The 18,989-nt window shown below is 35.1% G+C and overlaps 1 protein-coding gene across 6 annotated transcripts in view; it reads left to right on the forward strand.

The window, feature by feature from the left end:
- The window catches only part of PTPN12 (protein tyrosine phosphatase non-receptor type 12), an 88,699-nt gene that overhangs the window by 29,399 nt on the left and 40,311 nt on the right, over positions 1 to 18,989 (forward strand). For 4 of the 6 annotated variants that reach the window (XM_035020428.1, XM_035020429.1, XM_035020430.1 and 1 more), the window contains exons 2-3: positions 9,435 to 9,543; positions 17,992 to 18,068. In XM_035020428.1, coding sequence (XP_034876319.1) covers positions 9,435 to 9,543; positions 17,992 to 18,068 — 186 coding nt within the window. Of the gene's footprint in view, positions 1 to 1,339; positions 1,555 to 9,434; positions 9,544 to 17,991; positions 18,069 to 18,989 lie in introns of those variants that run through there. The other 2 variants (XM_035020434.1, XM_035020433.1) reach the window with 2 other exon arrangements.

The raw sequence follows: 18,989 nt of genomic DNA on the forward strand, positions 1-18,989 counted from the left end.
AGTAAGGGGCCAGGTTTGGGAGTTGTTTACTAAGGTACACTCACCAGAACTTGAAATGGATTAGGTGTGAGAGGAAGCAAGTAGGATAAGGGGGGAAAGGCTCAAACTACTAGGAGGTCTGAAGCCTGAATGGGTAAGGAGGGCAGAGGTGCTGTGGAAAGAAAAAGAGACATAGAATCATTTGAAAAATCAGGTAGGTTTCTTTTTATCTAGTTAGGTTTAAATTGCTGTTGGGCATGTTAGGTAAGCTGTTTGAATATGGACTGAACTGAAAAGTCAGGACTAGAAATAGAGATTTTGGAATCTTCATAAATGTACTCGGTTAAAGTCACAATAGGGAGGGGATAAACTTGCTAAAAGATGAAATCTGAGGAGAGAACAGTTCCAGAGAAAACACAACATTTAGGGGTTGGGAAGCAGAGGAGGCAGAAAGGACTAATTAGCAGGGTAAGAGGAGAATCAAGGCACTGTTGTTTCATGCAATCTAAGAAAGGAATTTAAAAAGGGGAGGATCATCTGTATTAAATACTTTATAGGAATTGAGGCTTTGAGATTTTGATGCCGTTTGGAGATTACTGGTGACTTCATAAAAGTAGTTTCAGTAGAAGTAGTAAAGATAATATTGAAATTTTTAAGGGGTTCGGGAGTTAATGACACCAGTAAGTGCAGATTTCTCTTTAAAACTGGTCTGTTGACCACAACTTTGTGGCAGTCTGGCTGAGCAAAAAATAATTAATTTCCATATAGTGGTAAATACGTATTGAACTCTTAAACTGCTAAAGTGACTCTTCCTGTGCTATATTTGTTTTTGCAAAGATGAATAGGAATTCTGCAACCATGCTATTAATTTGGGGGTCTTCTTTAATTTTTTAGTTGGACAGTTGATGTTATTGTGGCTAAATGTGTTAAAGCTGGAACTCTGTATTCTCAATTTTACTGTACGTTTATACTTTTTGTTGTGGAATAATGAGATTGGTGATAGATTGCTTTGGAATACTTTGAGAGTCTGGGCTTGGTAGAGTATTCCCCCGTGTAAACGAAAGGGTAACAGGGACTGTTATGACAGTGTTTTCTTAAATCAGGACACATCACCAGATCATGGGTGGCATGGTCAGGAGCCGTAGGTTTACCCAAATTTTGGAATTTCTATTTTTTTTTTTTATTACTCATTTGACAGAGAGAGACACAGCAAGAGAGGGAACACAAGCAGGGGGAGTGGGAGAGGGAGAAGCAGGCTTCCCACTGAGCAGGGAGCCCAATGCGGGGCTCAATCCCAGGACCCTGGGATCGTGACCTGAGCCGAAGGCAGACGCTTAACGACTGAGCCACCCAGGCGCCCCTAAAGATTTTTTTTATTTTATTTTATTTATTTTTTATTCATTTGACAGAGAGAGACACCCAAATTTTGGAATTTCTGAGCAATTTGCTGTGGAGGCAGTGGGACAAAATATTCGAATTTGAATTAACCTGCAAAACGTGGAACCAGTGATTTCATGAGTTAAATGGCTAGAGGAGCATTAGATAAAGGATGATGAAGAAGGAATGAACGAAAAGGTGAGAACCTGTGTGTAGAAACAAAATAATCAAACCTAGGAACACTTTTTTTTTTTTTGCCATTTGTTGTATTAAATATCTTCATTTCAGTAAAATTAATACATATAACAAAACAATTTTAGTGTCCTCTTAATTCAAATGGAATTCTACTTTATTTCCATAAGAATGTAACTTGCAGGTAGACAGAGGATAAACTTGCATTACATCTTCTTAACTTACTTTGATCTTGAGAAAGCACTGTATTTTCTTTTGCGACCCAAGAACAGGAACCTTTCCTTTAAGGAAAGTATTGCTTGTTGTCTAGGCTGTGCAAAAAACAAAAACAACAATAACAAAAAAAACTATTATAGGCTTGTTGTGAAATTTTTATAACTTTCTTTTCCTTTTAGTTTTTATGCTTTGCTGTATTTATTATTTTTAAATATAAAGTCTATAGTACAGAGTTTTATTCTAAAACAAGTTCTCAAGGGGCACCTAGGTGGCTCAGTCCCTTAAGCATCTGACTCTTGATTTCCACTCAGGTCATGATTGTATGGAGAGGGCAGATCAAGCCCTGTGTTGCCTTCTGTGCACAGCACGGAGTCTGCTTAAGTTTCTCTCCCTCTTCCCCACCGCGGTCGCACGTTCTCACGCACGCGCTCTCTCTCAAAAAAATGAATAAATCTTTAAAAAACAAAAACAAAGACAAGTTCTCAAAATTAAGGTCTATTGCTACCCCTTCAAGGAGAATTTAAAAAGCTGCTACGTTGAAGAGATCTCCTTTACTAGTAGTTGATGGAACTAGGAATTGAACCCCAGTTCCTCTGACTCAAACCTGTCCCATTGTGAAGTACTAATAAAGTGTAAGAGGGCAGAGAAATTTGTTTCCTAAGTATACTGGTCAATTCTAATTTGTATTAATTTTCTCTGAACATTACCACCAGAGAAGGCCTAAAGAGTGTATTTACTCAGTACTGTTTGTCCTGGATTATGCTGGTAGTAGCTGGTATTAATAGAAAGAAGACATGGTCTGCATTTTCAGGGAATTCATGTTCTCATGGTATATATGCATATATAAGTTAACATTGGGATATGTCCTAGATGAGAGGTAAATATAAAGGACTGTGGGTAGAGATGAGGAAGCACTTTGGGAGGAAGTGGAAGATGGGGTTTGGTACCAGGACTAGTCTCAGGAAATGTTTTAGTGAGAGGATTTCTGTAGTGAGCTAGAAGAAAGTGAGGAGTTTGTTTGGTGTATACTATTAGGAAAATAAGCATTAAAATCAGCTTGAATAAAGAATAAAATCTTTTTGTTACCCAAAGACCCATATGATCAGCCCCTACTTCAAAATATGTCCTTTTACTATCAGTCCTGACTTAGCTTCAAATAAGAAGGCACAGCTTGCTCTCTGAAGAAGAATGGCAGATAAATTAATCTGTTATATAGCAGTAGGTAAAGCTTGAGCAAAGATAGGAAGATGCATTTTGAAAGGCAGAGTTGCATGTTTTGCAGTTAAAGGTAGACATTACAGTTGTATAGTTTAAAGACCCTTTGGTTGTTCTGGTTGCTTACAATGGGTATTAGGGATATGCATATTTTTATATAAATAGGTTTGTAAAGATTTAAGAAAAGCTGGTTAGAGATAGTATACTTTTGGTGGAAATTATACTATGATTTTACTACTTGTTGCTGTTACTTTGTATTTGGGGTTTTAAAAAAGCTATTTTGTCTTAATGATCATATAACTTATATGGTAAGTATTAGTAATATTACAATTGAGTGGCTTTTGTGATAGACTACAGTTACATATTTCAGGTATAAAACCGGATGAATCTATTCATTTAATAGTTATTACTAAGTGCCACCTGTGTGCCAACCCCCCTCCCTTTTAAAATTCAGATGGATTCGGGCGCCTAGGTAGCTCAGTCGGTTAAGTGTCCGACTCTTGATTTCAGCTCAGGTCATGATCTCAGAGTTCTCGGGGTTGTGAGAATCTCACGAGCCCCGCACTTAGTGGAGAGTCTGCTTGAGATTCTCTCTTCCTCACCTCTCACCCCCCCCCCCCCACACACACGTGGTCGTTCTCACTTGCTCTCTCTCAAAAAAATTAAAAAAATAGGGACACCTGGGTGGCTCAGTTGGTTAAGTGTCCACCTTCGGCTCAGGCCATGATCCCAGGGTCCTGGGGTCAAGTCCCACCTCGGGCTCCTTGCTCAGTGGGGAGTCTGCCGCTCCCTGCTTGTGCTCTCTCTGTCTCTCTGACAAATAGATAAATAAAATCTTTTTAAAAAATTGAAAAAATAAGATAAAATTCAGATGGATTCTCTAGTAATTGCCTCAGAAATTTTTCAGAGCAGTGGCAAAAGCATTACTATTTTATGGGTTAAGTATTCTTATATTTTGGTACAGTATAACCTTTAAGCATGAAGTATAATTTCATTTTTATTTCACTTTAAAGTACAGTTTTCAGATTTGTATATTCTTGTGTGCATATTTACTGAAAGTACTATCTTATGAAACTCATATTGTTTTTTAAATATGTTGACATTGAGGAATTTGGGGCAGTAGCATGTGGCCTGGTAACAGCGTAAGAAGTCTTGAGCTTCAATATTTATTTATGTTCCATCTTATTCCAAAAAGAATTTGAGTTAGCTAAATTTCCATTTTAGCTCTATTACTTTTTGTGTCCATTGTTTTCTTAGTTGTTCTGATTTAAAATCCAGCCAATTAAGCTTATCTCAACGTATTCTGAATTCTAAGTGTTCAGTGATACGAAGAGAATTAGATATATTTTAGAAGTGGAGCTAACACAACTTGCTGATGCATTGGATGTTGTAGGGGAGGTAAAGGAAGGAATCAAGGATGATTCCTAGCTTTTAGACTTGAGCAACTGTTGAATGGTAGTGCTATTTGGACATGTTTGTGATGTCCATGAGACACCCAGTGGACAATACAGTAGACACCTATTTGGAGAGATTCAACAAACATCACACAACACATTATTATTAGCTTAGAGCCTTAGATAAATAATGAAACTGTTCTACCTTGTTAAAGAACTCAAATCTTAACACATAAATGGATACCTTAAATGAGGATAGTTACATTGCACGTGACTTAGAAGCTTTTGAGAATCAGTTTATTGATTTAAGATTAAGGGAATAAAACTTTTGTGTTTTAAGAAATAAAGAAAAAGGGGTACCTGAGTGGATCAGTTGGTTAAGCGTCTGCCTTTAGCTCAGGTCATGATCCCAGGGTCCTGGGATCAAGCCCCACTTTGAGCCTTACATCAGGCTCCCTGCTCAGCGGGGAGCCTGCTTCTCCCTCTCTCTCTGCCTGCCGTTCCCCTGCTTGTGCTCTCTCTCTCTGTCAAATAAACAAAATCTTTAAAAAAAAGAAAAATAATTTGGAACTTTAAAACAAAGTGAATATTAAGCTTCATTTTTGTTTGCATCAAAAATTCTAATGTGTTAGAGACATCTGTATGACTTGTTTAAGAAAGCTCAATAAGTAAATGAATTCACCCATTTTTAATGTGATTTGCATTAGATCTTGGTCTATAAAGTCCAAGAAGATAGTCTAGTCTGTGCCTTCAGTTTTATAGTTTAGTGGATGAGACCGGAAAGATTGAAATCTCACAAGTGGTAATAGAGCAATGTATTATTGACTCTTCACGGTGCTGGGGGCTGAGGAGCTGTTAAGGGAAAGGTCAAGAAAGCTTTCACAAAGGAAATAACACTTTAGCCAGAGTCCTACTGTTAACTCACCAGCAAGGGTAAAAATTGTCAAACTGTGATGTTGAGGGGCGGAGGGTTTCTTGTGGTGGTGGTGTGGCTGAAGCATCAAATTCTTAAGTAAGAGAATGTTACAAAAAGAAGCTAGGAAATTGGACAGACAGCATTCAAAATGTTATAATTAAACAAGGAATTGGTAGTTTAACTTGGAGGAGATGGACCCACGAGAGGATTTTTAAGGGAGGGACTAAAAATGATCAGATTTACCTTTTCGGACAGTAACTCTGAGATAAGAAATTATTTAAAAGAATTTATTATGTGACTTTTTCAAGATGTTTAAGGGTAGACAGTTGCAAATCTTAAAGTCTTTTTGTTTTGTTTGTTTGCATAGTTAAAAAAAATCCATATATGATATAGGGTATGGTATCTATAAGCTTATGTAAATACACCACTTAGCTACAATTTGCCGAGTTAGGATAGTAAATGATTCAAAGTACTTTCTTGCTTAGGATTATATTAAATAATTATGTTAAACTTAATAAATGAATTATTTTTTTTTAAGATTTTATTTATTTGAAGAGACAGACAAAGCCAGAGAGGGAACACAAGCAGGGGGAGTGGGAGAAAGAGAAGCAGGCTTCCCGCCAAGCAGGGAGCCCAGTGTGGGCTCGATCCTAGGACCCTGAGATCATGACCTAAGCCGAAGGCAAACTTTTAACGATTGAGCCACCCAGGCACCCCAATAAATGAATTATTTTATTGGTGTTTTAGTTCGGTGCTATTTTCACACACACTGTCACATGCAGTATATTTATGAATAAGATTCCTTAGTATTTTATGTTTCTCAATTAATTAATTTCCTAGTAATTAATTTCACCTAGAGACAATGAAATTGGTGGCCAGGAAGTTAAAATGAAATTACATGTGTAGATACTTCCATTTCATATAGTTAAATGAGCTTTGGTGCTACCCCTACTTCAAGCACTATTTGGACATTAATTTTGATGTATTAAAAGAATAAAATCTTTTGCTTAGGCCAGCATTCAAATCTTATTCTAAGATTAATGTATTTAACATACAAGCATTTAATATGTTCTGGGGTACAGAACATTACAAATATTAATCTGATCATAATCTTATACTCACAGAGCTTACAGTTGAGCCGGGGAAATAAGATGTATACTCCTTATGTATTTATCATAAAGAGAAGTAAATGGTGTTTTAAGAGTGCATATAAAATCTAAAAAGAATTCAGAAGGGAAAGATTATTTTTGCATGAGAGGGATAAGAAACTTTGAAGGACCTAGGACTTAAAAGATGGGTAAGATTTGGAGGCTTATTTACTGAGTGTGGGTATTATCCTCATATTACAGAAGATGAGACAGGTTAAATATATTCATTGTCATACAGCTAGAAAGTGGCAGATCCAGAATTTTAATTGAAACAACTAACTGTAAAGCTGACCCTATTTTGTTTTGTTAGGAAATATGGCCTTACTTGGTATGTTTTTAAAACATTTGGGTAGAATTTTTTGATGTCAATTTTTTAAGTACAAAGTTTTCATGTTTAATGGACCACCTTTGTTTTATTTATACTACACCAGAGATGAGTATTGCCAATGGATATGAAACTTTAAGTACACTACTTATGTAGACTTATTTTAATAGAACATTGGAAGCTTGAAGTAGAAAGCGTACCATGCATGCTGTGCTGGGCTTTAAGAAAACTGGATATATAAAAATTCAAACTCAAATGAGATGTTTATTTGTACACAAAAGTGTTCTTATGTTTTATTATATGAAAAATGCAGTCATTTCACATAAGAACTTTATTTTGCCCATTTCTCAATAACATAATTTGTCATGTAAAAAAAGAAATGATTGGAGTGATTGCAGGTATTCCAGAAGTGCATTAACATTTTATAATTAAATTCATCCCCTCTTCCCTTTTCTTTGTAGTTATATACATTTTTTTCAGTGATTGTTACCTAATTCCTTTTCCCCCTGTGTTTCTGCAAGTGTTTAGATTGATAACCTTCTGTAAGTCACAGTCACATACAGTATTTTGTAACGCATTAAGATACTATAAATAACTGAAAATTAAAATCTTTGAGCAAAAAAATACAGAGATTCTAATTAAATATGTAAGATGTATATGTGTATAACTGGGAGGGTCTTTGTTAACATGGATGAAGAAAATCATGAGCAATCTTTTCTATTCCCTTTAATTTTTTTAGCATTTAATTTTCTAAAATCTTTTTAAGTTTTTATTTTATTTAAGTAATCTCTACAACCAACGTGGGGCTCAAACTCATGACCCTGAGATCAAGAGCTGCATTCCTCCAACTAAGACAGCCAGGTGCCCCTTTAGCATTTAAATTTTTGAATAGGCAATACATTCATATAATCTCTAATAAGTATGAAATGATATATAGTAATGTTTCTTTCCCATCCATTTCCTATAGCTATTCATTTCTCTTCTCCACCAGTAACAACAACCTTGTTCAGTTTCTCTCCCAGAGATATTTTATGCACATGTACAAGAAAATGCAAATATATTTTTATTCTTAACACCATCGGTAGTGTATTACATACACTGTTGTGTTCCCTGCTTTTTACACTTAATATGTATTTTGAGGCATTTCCATATCCCTATATGAAGAGCTTCCTTGTTTTCAGTTATATCATATTTAATTGTATGAATGAAACAAATTTAGCCAATCCTGTATTAATAGACTTTTATTTGCAGTCCTTTGCTGTTTTAAATAATGCTACAGTAACTAACTTTGTGCATAATATGTCATTTCACATGTGCCGTTTAGAGGACAAATTTTTAGAAGTACACTTGCTGGGTTAAGGGGTTATGTGTATTTGTAATTGCCAAATTACCCTCCTTAGGGCTTGTGTTAATGTTCTCTTCTATCAGCATTGTATTGAAGTTTTGGTTTTCTCACACCCTCACTAACATTCCATTTACTTTTAAATACAATTTTTTCCCCTAATCTACTTTTGAGAACCTTATTACCATAGAAAATAGCCTCATAAATGTGGATAATTTAATTTCGGCATTGTGATAAGGCAGAAAAATGTGTATTCCTGTTTTAGGTCTCTAATACTGTCATTACAAAGTTTAGTAGTTTTTCAAAGAAAACAAAAGATTCACTATTCTGTGTTAAATTGTCTACTTATAAGATTATTTCAAATGCTGTATATTGAAGTATATCATAACAAGAATATGTTAAGAATCTTAAATAAGTTCTGTGATTAAAAAAAAAAAATGTTTTGTTGCTTAAACCTCAGCATCACAAGTAGCAAAAGTAAAATGGTAAAAAAGTTAAATGTTACCAGACTTTTTGTTCATTTCATTTGTAGTCAATAATTCATTGAATAGTAAAACCAGAATGCCTTCAATATGTCTTTAAGCTTGGAAGAAAGTAGGCTTCTTTGAAATTAAATTTCAGCAATGTAGTTGAGTAGTGAATTTAAACAATTCACAATGCTGACTTTCAGTGCTTCTGAAAGCAGGAAGTGTATTACTGACACGCAGAAATATTCCAGCCCAAAGAACATCCCTACTGCCATATGTGGTAAGAATTTGTCACTAACTCACAAACCACTTCTGTAATGCAGTGAATAAGCAGAATTGGTCTTTGTTGGACATTTCCAATTCAATATGAAAGAACTTTGTTTTGCAGTGTCTTATAAGTAATTATTAGCTTATGCCTTGGAAGGAGCCTGGCACATCATGGGTGCCCAAGGTTTATTGAGAGAAGGAATAAAGAAACTTGTACATAATCTTTTAGGCATGATTTACTTGGTTTTAGGGACCCATAGTTAAACACAAAATGTTGAATAAGTTAAGGACTGAGTTAAATATTCTGACTCAACTTATTAATGATTTCTTTAAATAAAATTGCTTACTTTTATTTTAGTGTCCCCTTTCAATGCTATTTGGAAAATTAATCTTATGTTTGCACTTATGGTTAAAAAAAATTATCCTTGGGGTTAATTATTAAGGGATAGGGAGATACTGTGAGCCTAGAAAACCAGGAAAATGAGCTGTAAGGAATTGGGGTTAGCAGAATTCAATACAGAGCTATTTATAAATCATTAAAATTTTGAAAATATTAATGTTTTTATAAACTTGAATTTTTTTGTTTATATTTTAAGCGATTAAGAAGATTGTCTACCAAATATAGAACAGAAAAGATTTATCCCACAGCCACTGGAGAAAAAGAAGAAAATGTTAAAAAGAACAGATATAAGGACATACTGCCATGTAAGTTTGAAATGCCCTCATAGAATGATTAGAAAATGTTAATTAGCGGCTTGTAGCCTAAACTAGTTTTATTCTTCCTAATGCGTTTGATTGTAAAGGAGTTACTAATTAACTTCCCTTTACAGTACTCTATAATTCGTAATTGTGCTTCTTGTTTTTCCTTCTGAAAGTACTTTTTGTTTTTTACTTTTTTCTTTAAGCATCACAATTACTCTGATACTTACTTTTAAATACAAAAAAAATCCAAGTAAGAATGTCTTTTGTGCACTCCCTGTTCAAAGAAGGTATTTTGTTAAAATAAAATAGATAATTCAGTAAATATAATGGAATAAATTTTATAAAATGCTAAAAATACTAGCTTTTATCTATTCACAATTAATTATGCATGAAAACATGAACCATAAGGGGATTCATGCCTGCATATCTGCTTTCTCAGTAGGCTCAGTATGTGTCTCTGAAGAGTATACCTTAGACTGACAGCATTATATTATAATAATATAATTATATTCTTAAAAAGCATGGTTTTTGGCAAAATACCTTTAACTCTAAAAGCATGCATACTTAAGTGTGTTCCTATTTTACACAAAAACTTTACATCGTACATGCTATCTCTTAAAGCTGCTAATAGTCTTTTTCTTTGGGCGCCTGGGTGGTTCAGTTGGTTAAGTGACTGCCTTCGGCTCAGGTCATGATCCTGGAGTCCCTGGATCGAGTCCCGCATCGGGCTCTCTGCTCGGCAGGGAGTCTGCTTCTCTCTCTGACCCTAACCCCTCTCATGTGCTCTCTCTCATTCTCTCTCTCTCAAATAAATAAATAAAACTTAAAAAAAAAAAAAAAGTCTTTTTCTTTTCCTTCAACTGTCTTGAAATAGCTACATTCCATGGCACCATTCCCTCAACTCTCACTTGTTGTTTTCCCCAGCCTTAAGTTGAGATATAATTGACAAATCTCATTAATTTTTAAAGGTTGTTCTCTCTAAAATGTCTTTGATAAAGTTTTCAGTGACTTTATTTGTGCCAGATTTAGTAGTCTTTTTTCAGTGCTTACTCCTCTATCTGTTAACCATTTTGATGCCATTGACTAGTCTCTATTTCTGAAATTTTCTTCTTCCATGAAATCCTTCTTTCAGATTGGCTTATCCCTCTCTTTCTCATTGTCTTCTTTGCATAAATTTAATCCTCCAGCTTTTTCTTGTTGTTGTTCAACTGTATTCTCAGCTGTGGGATCAGTGGGTGTCCAGTATTAGCAGAATTACTAAGTGGCAAGTGTACATAGTATAATGATGAAGAGTTTTGGCTCTGGAAGTTCAAATCCTAGCTCTACCACCTGCTATTTATATGACTTTAAACCATCCTTTCTGTGCCTTTTTTCCTCATCTATAAAATGGAGATTAAAGTAATAATACTCTTTATGATTATTTTGAGCATTAGATAGGTTAGTGCATCTTAAAAAGCTTAGAATTATACCTAGCACATTGAAAGTAAACATTCAGCTTTTGGAAAATACAGTCCACTTTCTTACCAATCCCCCTCAGAATGGTGGATGGTGTGGGTTTCTGGACAGTTTTTATTAAGTAAGATAATCTCAGCATACTCTTAATGTACTCTGGAATTAATGCATATACTTTTAAAGAGATAATTTCTCTAATTTCTTTTTCTATCATCTGGGGAAATGAATCTTAAACAGCTCCAGCTTTCTGTTTTCATATGTTGTGTTTTATTCATTCATTTTACAAGAAGCTTTGAGCAAATACTGTATGCTGGAGATGCAGCAGCAAACAAACTCAAAAATCCCTGCCTTTATGGAGTTTATATTCTAGTGAAGGGGGAATAGACAGTAAATACAAATAACATATATGGTCTCTCAGATGGTGGTTAGTGGTATTGAGGATAATACAGCGGGCATGAGGTACATAGAGACAGCTGAGACTAGAAGGGGGGGAAGCTTTACAATTTTAAATAGAGACAGAGGGAGACATTAAGTGGTGTGCTATAAAATTGGCCCTCTAATAAATAAAAACCTTAATTTGTGTTGTTTGTCAATTTCTGTGGTAAATGGACTATTTGCCATAATCAACACAACGAAACTTTGTGGTAGGTACTAGTATATGCCATTTTGCAGATGGGAAACTGAGACAGAAATTAAATAGCTTGTCACATAGCTAATAGAATTGATGAAAATTTAAACTCAGGTGATTTTTGTCCAGAGCACTAGTTCTCAACCAGGGTGATTTTGCCCCTAGAAGAGACAGTTAGCCAATGTCTGGAGACATTTTGGTTGTCACAACTGGGATATGGAATGGCACGCTGCTACTGGCATCTAGTGGGTAGAGGCTAAGGATGCTGCTGCATCCTATAATACAGAGGCTACAGCCTCCCCACAAACAAAGAATTAACACAAGGCCAAAATGTCAGTAGTGCTCAGGTTGAGAAGCCTTGCCCTAGATCCTGAGCTCTTAATCATTGTGCTATAGTCAGACTGGCAGTGTCTTTTTTCCTTTTAAGTTATTTAAGGTTTGATAAGTCAGTTTCCAATAAATTTCTAGTCATTTTAATTTGGAAAATTATATTAAAAGCAATTGGATTTAGAGATGTATATTTACTTACTGTCATAAAAATAATATAAGTTGTCAGTTTCCTTTGCATGTTTAGCATGTCCAGTGCTTCCAGACACAGTATTTTTTTAAACAGCTTTATTGAGGTATAATTTACATACCAGGTATAATTTAAATATACAATTCAATAATTTTTAGTAAATTTATATAGAGTTGTGCAGCCATTGATACAATACAGTTTTAGAGCATTTCTATCAACCCTCAAATGATCGTTTATGCCAGTTTGCAGTCCTTAGCCCCAGGCAACCACTAATGCTTTCTGTCTCTAGATTTGCCTATTCTGGAAATTTCATGTAAATGTAAGTATACAATATGTAGTCTTTTATGTCTGGATTTTTTCATGAAGCATGTTTTTGAGGTTCATCCATGTTGTAGCATCTATCAGTAGTTCATTCCTTTTTATTGTTCAATAATATTGCATTGTTTGGATATATCACATTTTGTTTATCCATTCACCAGTTGATGAACATTATGAATAATGCTACTATGAACATTTCCATACAAATCTTTATGTGGACATATGGCTCTCTTTCTCTTGGGTAGATAACCCAGGAATGGAATTTCTGGATCTACGGTACCTTATGTTTAACTTTTTAAGAAACTGCTAAACTGTTTGTTAAAGTAGCTTTGTACCATTTTACTTTCCCACCACCAATATATGGGGGCTCGTTTCTCCACATTCCTTTTTACTGTCAGTCTTTTTGAGTATAGTTATTCTAGTGGGTGTGTAGAGGTATCTCTTTGTGGTTCTAATGTGCGTTTCCCTAATGACTAATGTTGAGCATCTTTTCATGTTCTTTTAGCCACTTGTATATCTTCTTTGGTGAAAAGTCTCTTCAAATTCTTTGTACTTCCATTAGATTTTTTTTTTTTTTAATTCTATTGAGTTGTGGGGTGCCTGGGTGGCTCAGTCGGTTAAGCATCTAGCCCTGCATTAATCTAGCCCTGCATTGGGCTCCCTGCTCGGCAGGGAGCCTGCTTCTCCTTCTCCTCCCTGCTTGTGTTCTCTGTCTCTGTCTCTCTCTCAAATAAATAAATAAAATCTTTTAAAAAAATAATTCTATTGAGTTGTTAAAGTTCTTTTTTTTTTAAAGATACTATTTATTTATTTGATGAGAGAGACAGCGAGAGAGGGAACACAAGCAGGGGGAGTGGGAGAGGGAGAAGCAGGCCTCCTGCCGAACAGGGAGCCCGATGTGGGGCTCGATCCCAGGACCCTGGGACCATGACCTGAGCCGAAGGCAGACACTTAATGACTGAGCCACCCAGGCGCCCCGAGTTGTTAAAGTTCTTTGGCTGTCCTAGATACAAGTCCTTCTTTACATACATGGTTTGCAGATTTTTTCCTCCCAGTTCATGGCTTGTATTTTTATTTTCTTAAGGTTTCTTTTCGTTTTCTTAAGGTGTCTTTTAAAGTGTGCAAGCTTTTTTAATTTTGATGGAGTCCAATTTATCAGTTTTATGGATCATGCCTTTGATAGTCTGTCCATGAACTCTGCCTAATTCAAGATCACAAAGATTTTCTGTTTTCTTATTTTTCTTCTGGAAGTATTGTAGCTTTAGCTTTTACATTTAGGTCTATAATCCATTTTCAGTTAATTGTCTGAAATAATCTGTATGTAGGATTGTTCTAATACCATTTGTTGAAAAGACTGTCCTTTCTCCACTGAATTGCCTTGGTACCCCTGTTGGAAATCATTGGACCATAAATGTAAGGTTTTTTTTTTTTTTCTGGACCCTTAATTCTACTACACTGTTGTATTCTTAAGCCAGTATCATACTGTCTTCATTATGGTAGCTTTGTAGTAAGTTTTAAAAGCAAGAAGTATTAAGGCCTCCAACTGTGTTCTTATTTTTTAAAATTTATTTGGTTCTTTTTGTTCCTTTGCATTTACATATAAATTGTGGGATCAATTTGTCAATATCTGCAAAAAACCCTTAATGGATTTTGTAAGGATTGCATTGAATCTGTGGATTAGTTTGGGGAGAATTGCCATCTTAGACCATATTGATTCTTCCAATCTATGAACATGAATTGTCTCTCTCCATTTATTTAGATCTTTAATTTCTCTCAGTAGTGTTATTTGGTTTTTAGTGTACAAGTCTTGTGTTTATTTTTTTAAATTCTTTATCTGAATGAAAAATTTTTTTAAGATTTTATTTATTGTGAGAAAGAGAGAGCAAGCACGCACACCTGGGGGAGAGGCAGAGGGAGAGGGAGAAGCAGGCTCCCTGCTGAGCAGGGAGTCCGATGCAGGGCTTGATCCCAGGACCCTGAGATCATGACCTGAGTCGAAGGCAGGCGCCCCTGAATGAAATTATTTTATTCTCAAATTCTTTATTAGTAGCACATAGAAATACAATTTATATATATATATATATATTTTTTAAGATTTTATTTATTTGACAGAGAAAGACACAGCGAGAGAGAGAACACAAGCAGGGGGAGTGGGAGAGGGAGGAGCAGGCCTCCCGCTGAGCAGGGAGCCCGATGCGGGGCTCGATCCCAGGACCCTGGGATCATGACCCGAGCTGAAGGCAGGCACTTAACGACTGAGCCACCCAGGCGCCCCTACAATTTATATTTTTGTATTGATTTTTTTTAATCTAGTGACCTTCCTGAACTCATTTATTAGTTTAGTAGTTTTTTATGGATCCTTTAGGATTTTTTAGATACTGAGTCATTTTATCTGCAAAAAAATGACCGTTTTACTACTTCCTTTCTGATCTGAATGCCTCTTTTGCCTTGTTCTACTAGTTAGAACCGCTAATACATTGTTGAAGTGGCAAGAGCAGACATTTTTGCTTTTGATCCATTAAAAGTAGTTTCATCATCGTTCAAAGATTATATGGGTTTTTCTAGAGCTATCTTGGAGATTTGATTCATTTTATACTAGAATACTGAGGCCAGTTCCAGAATTAAGAAATATCTAGATGCTCTTGTGTCAAGAATGATCTGTGCTTTGTCTGCTAAGAGGACTAAAATCCAGCTGGCTAGGCTTTAGAAGTGATGGATCAGGGTGCCTGGGTGGCTCAGATGGTTGGGCATCTGCCTTCGGCTCGGGTCATGATCCCGGGGTCCTGGGATCGAGTCCCGCATCTGGCACCTTGCTCGGCAGGAAGCCTGCTTCTCCCTCTTCCACTCCCCCTGCTTACGTTCCCTCTCTCACTGTCTCTGTCTCTGTCAAATAAATAAATAAAATCTTAAAAAAAAAAAGTGATGGATCAGTGTAATACACATATTGTAATTTAATTATGAAGATTCTTGTTTTTCCCTGAGACCTAGGATTTAATCACTAGGAAGTTTCGGTTTCTTCAGAGGTGACAGTATTTAAATATTTTCTTTTTGTTGCCATAGGTTGTTGATGTTTGTTTGGGGGAAAAATGTTGTGTAGAGAGCCTCCTGTGTGGCCAGTCTTGGTTTTATCTGTTTGGAGTTGGGTTCTTGGGAGATTATAAAGGCAATCAACAAAACCATGGAGAGGAATGATTGTTTTAATTTCTTTAATATTCTTTAAGTTATACGCATTTATGCTTTTAATAGGAGCACCAATGAAAAATCGAAAATACACGTGATGATGTGTTACGTTACATAAGCAACCTAACGTTGGTTTTTAAAATTATCGGTAATATACTGTGATTATTTGGTATAAAGCAATGACTACAAAATTGGTTGTGTTTTAGAGTTTAAAATAAGCTATTTTTCTGCCCCATCTTGAAGTTACTGAATCAAACTTACTACAGAATATGCTACTCAGAAGTCTTGTATTTTAATTTGCTTTTTCCAGCCCCCAGGTGTTGTATGATTAGAGATAGATGAAATAAGATTGGCAAAATGTTGAAATTATTTAGTATTTGTCTTTTTCTAACTTTAATTGCCTTTAATATTCATCGTCCCTGGATTAGAAAGGACCGTTATAATGATAATGGCATCTTACATATTACATGCTATGGTTCTTTCCAATCTGGATACTTGTGAATATTAGGCAATCCTACTGCTTTAGGATTTCCTAGACTCAGAGTATCTTCCCCCTAATAAGATACTCAGAGTATCTTATTAATAAATAAATATTTATTACTACAAATGGAAAGATAGTAACTTTACAGTGGGCGACAACCAGGCGACACCATATTAACCAAGTATTCAAGGTTAATATCACAAATAATATGGAATTGACATCATAAGCCCCTTGGTGTGTCTTCTCACTGAGAAGGACACCTCATTCTCTGGTGTTCTTGCCAAAAATGCATAAACCTCATTCCAATCATAAGAAAAAAAAAATGAGTCAAAGCAACTTTGGTAGACTGGAACAAACTAAGGAGAAATAGTAACTACATGTAATGTGGGATCCTGGAAAGAGAAAAAAAATTTTAAGAATCAACACAAACCCTGGAACAAAACTATTTGCATTACCTATGACTAAAGACTCATTTTTCTTTTTTTCATATAAATCGGTAGGAAAACATAGACATTGGTAAAAATGTGCAAAGGACATAAAGAAGCAGTATATGGTAAAAGAAATCTCAGTAATCAGTTAACTGAAAAATGTGCGACCACTTGCATAGTTCAAGAAATACAAGTGTGATTTTTTTACTTTTTAGAATGTCACCTGTTAAAAAGTATAATACCCAGTCACTCTTACAAATAGCATTTGTACTGTGTAAGTTAGTATACACCTTTTAGAAGGCAAATAGCATTTCTCCTTTTAGGAACTTACGTTATACCACTGCTAGCAGTGAAAGCAGATACATGTACAGCAGTGTTCAGCGTGGTAGTGTTTTTAATAGGAAAAAATGGTCCATCAGTACTGTAGCTGGTTAAATAAATGATGAAACATCCATATAATGGATTTTATGTAACATGTGAATAAAATAGACCTGTATTATGTTAGCTCTGGGAAGAATTCCAGGATATAGGATTAACTGAAAAGCGAGATAACAGAATATGGGATCATTGCATTTGCAGTTTTCAAAGTATGTAGGTATATGCATAAAAATTACTTCTGGAAGGAAAAAAGAACCTTAATAGTGTCTTTGTTGGGAAAGAGAGACCTGGACTTCAAGGACAGGGGAAGATTACTTTTCATTTTATACCTTTCTTTAAGGGGCACCTGGGTGGTTCAGTTGGTTAAGTGTCTGACTCGATCTCAGCTCAGGTCTTGGTCTTGGAGTCATGAGTTCAAGCCCATACTGGGCTCCATACTTGCATGGAGCCTGCTTAAAAAAAAAAAAAAAGCCTTTCTTTAAAATCTGATTTTTAAAAATTGTATACATATTACCTTTATTTGAAAGAATAAAATTGCAATTTTATAAAACTAATGAAATTTATATTTTTGAACTTTTTTGTAAAGATTGTTTTTTTACCTTAATTTGGCCATTACCTAATAATATTATTGCCAAGTGCAGTATTTAGCACTTTTTATGCATCATACTTCATGTGTCATAATTTACTTAATTTTTATAATTTCTTGTAAAATATGAAAGCTGCATTTCCTAATAAGAATTTTGGCAAATGAGCTTGTACATTAGTGGTTAGTGTCCGCTGCCTCATATGCTTGTTAAAAAACTGCAGAGGCTTCGCCCTGGGCTCTTGTCTAGCAAATCTGGGATGATGCCCAGGAATTTGTATTTTAAAAGAGTTCCTGAGATTATTCTGATTACAGCTTTAAAACACAGCTTTACATCATCAGATTTTTGTTTTTATAGACTTATTTTCTATAAATATGATGTTAGAAATTGTTTTTTAAAGAAAATATTTTTGAGCTATATGGCTTATTAGACCACATGTCTACCAACAGGACATAATTTATGAAATCCTTTTTTTTTTCTTACAGTTGATCATAGCCGAGTTAAGTTGACTTTAAAGACTCCTTCTCAAGATTCAGACTATATCAATGCAAATTTTATTAAGGTATGTATTAACTTCAAATGATGTTTCTCTGCCCTACTTAATGTCTTCCTACATACTAGTTTTATTAAAATTTTTTAAATTGCCTAAATATACCAATAGCAAAAACAAAACAAAACAAAAAACAAAAAGAAAATCACAGCCCTGACACACTCTTTATGTGGTGTCCTTCTAACCTTATTCGTAAAGATAAAGAGTTTTGCTTAGTATCATGATAGTTGAGATTGCTTTCTATTTTTTCTTTTTTTACATTGAAGGCTTATAAACAATATACTAATTGTTAAATCATCTTCTCCATTGTCCCTTTGGGTTTGTATACACAAATGTATACACATGGTTATTCCTTGTTGAACTCTATAGGTTGTTTCCAATTTTCTTGATGGTAATATTGCAGTGAACATTGTTATTCTTTTGAATAATTTCTTAGGATAAATTATCAGGGCTGGAATTATTGGGTAATACTGATTTAAAATTATAGAATATAAGTTTAGATAAAAACCTTTTGAAAATTGTCACTGTGTTTCGAGTGGCAACCCAAGTGAATACAAGATTAAATACAGCCTTTATGTAGATAACCATTTTTGGATACTCTCATATCGAAAGCAGTCAAGTTCTTGCATAGCAGTTACCAATAGACAGATTCAAACTGCTACTTGATTAAATAAAAGACTACTTTGTTCCATTAGTTATTCTGTTTTTGAATGACAGTATAATTTCAGTTCTTTTATATATGGTATTTATAGATTTTTTTTTTTTAAAGATTTTATTTATTTATTTGAGAGAGAGAGAATGAGAGAGAGAGAACACATGAGAGGGGATAGGGTCAGAGGACGAAGCAGACTCCCTGCCGAGCAGGGAGCCCGATGCGGGACTCGATCCAGGGACTCCAGGATCATGACCTGAGCCGAAGGCAGTCGCTTAACC

The sequence above is a fragment of the Mirounga leonina genome, unplaced genomic scaffold, assembly GCF_011800145.1.
Source record: "Mirounga leonina isolate KUSES-001 unplaced genomic scaffold, KU_Mleo_1.0 Mir_174, whole genome shotgun sequence".
Lineage (NCBI taxonomy): Eukaryota > Metazoa > Chordata > Mammalia > Carnivora > Phocidae > Mirounga > Mirounga leonina.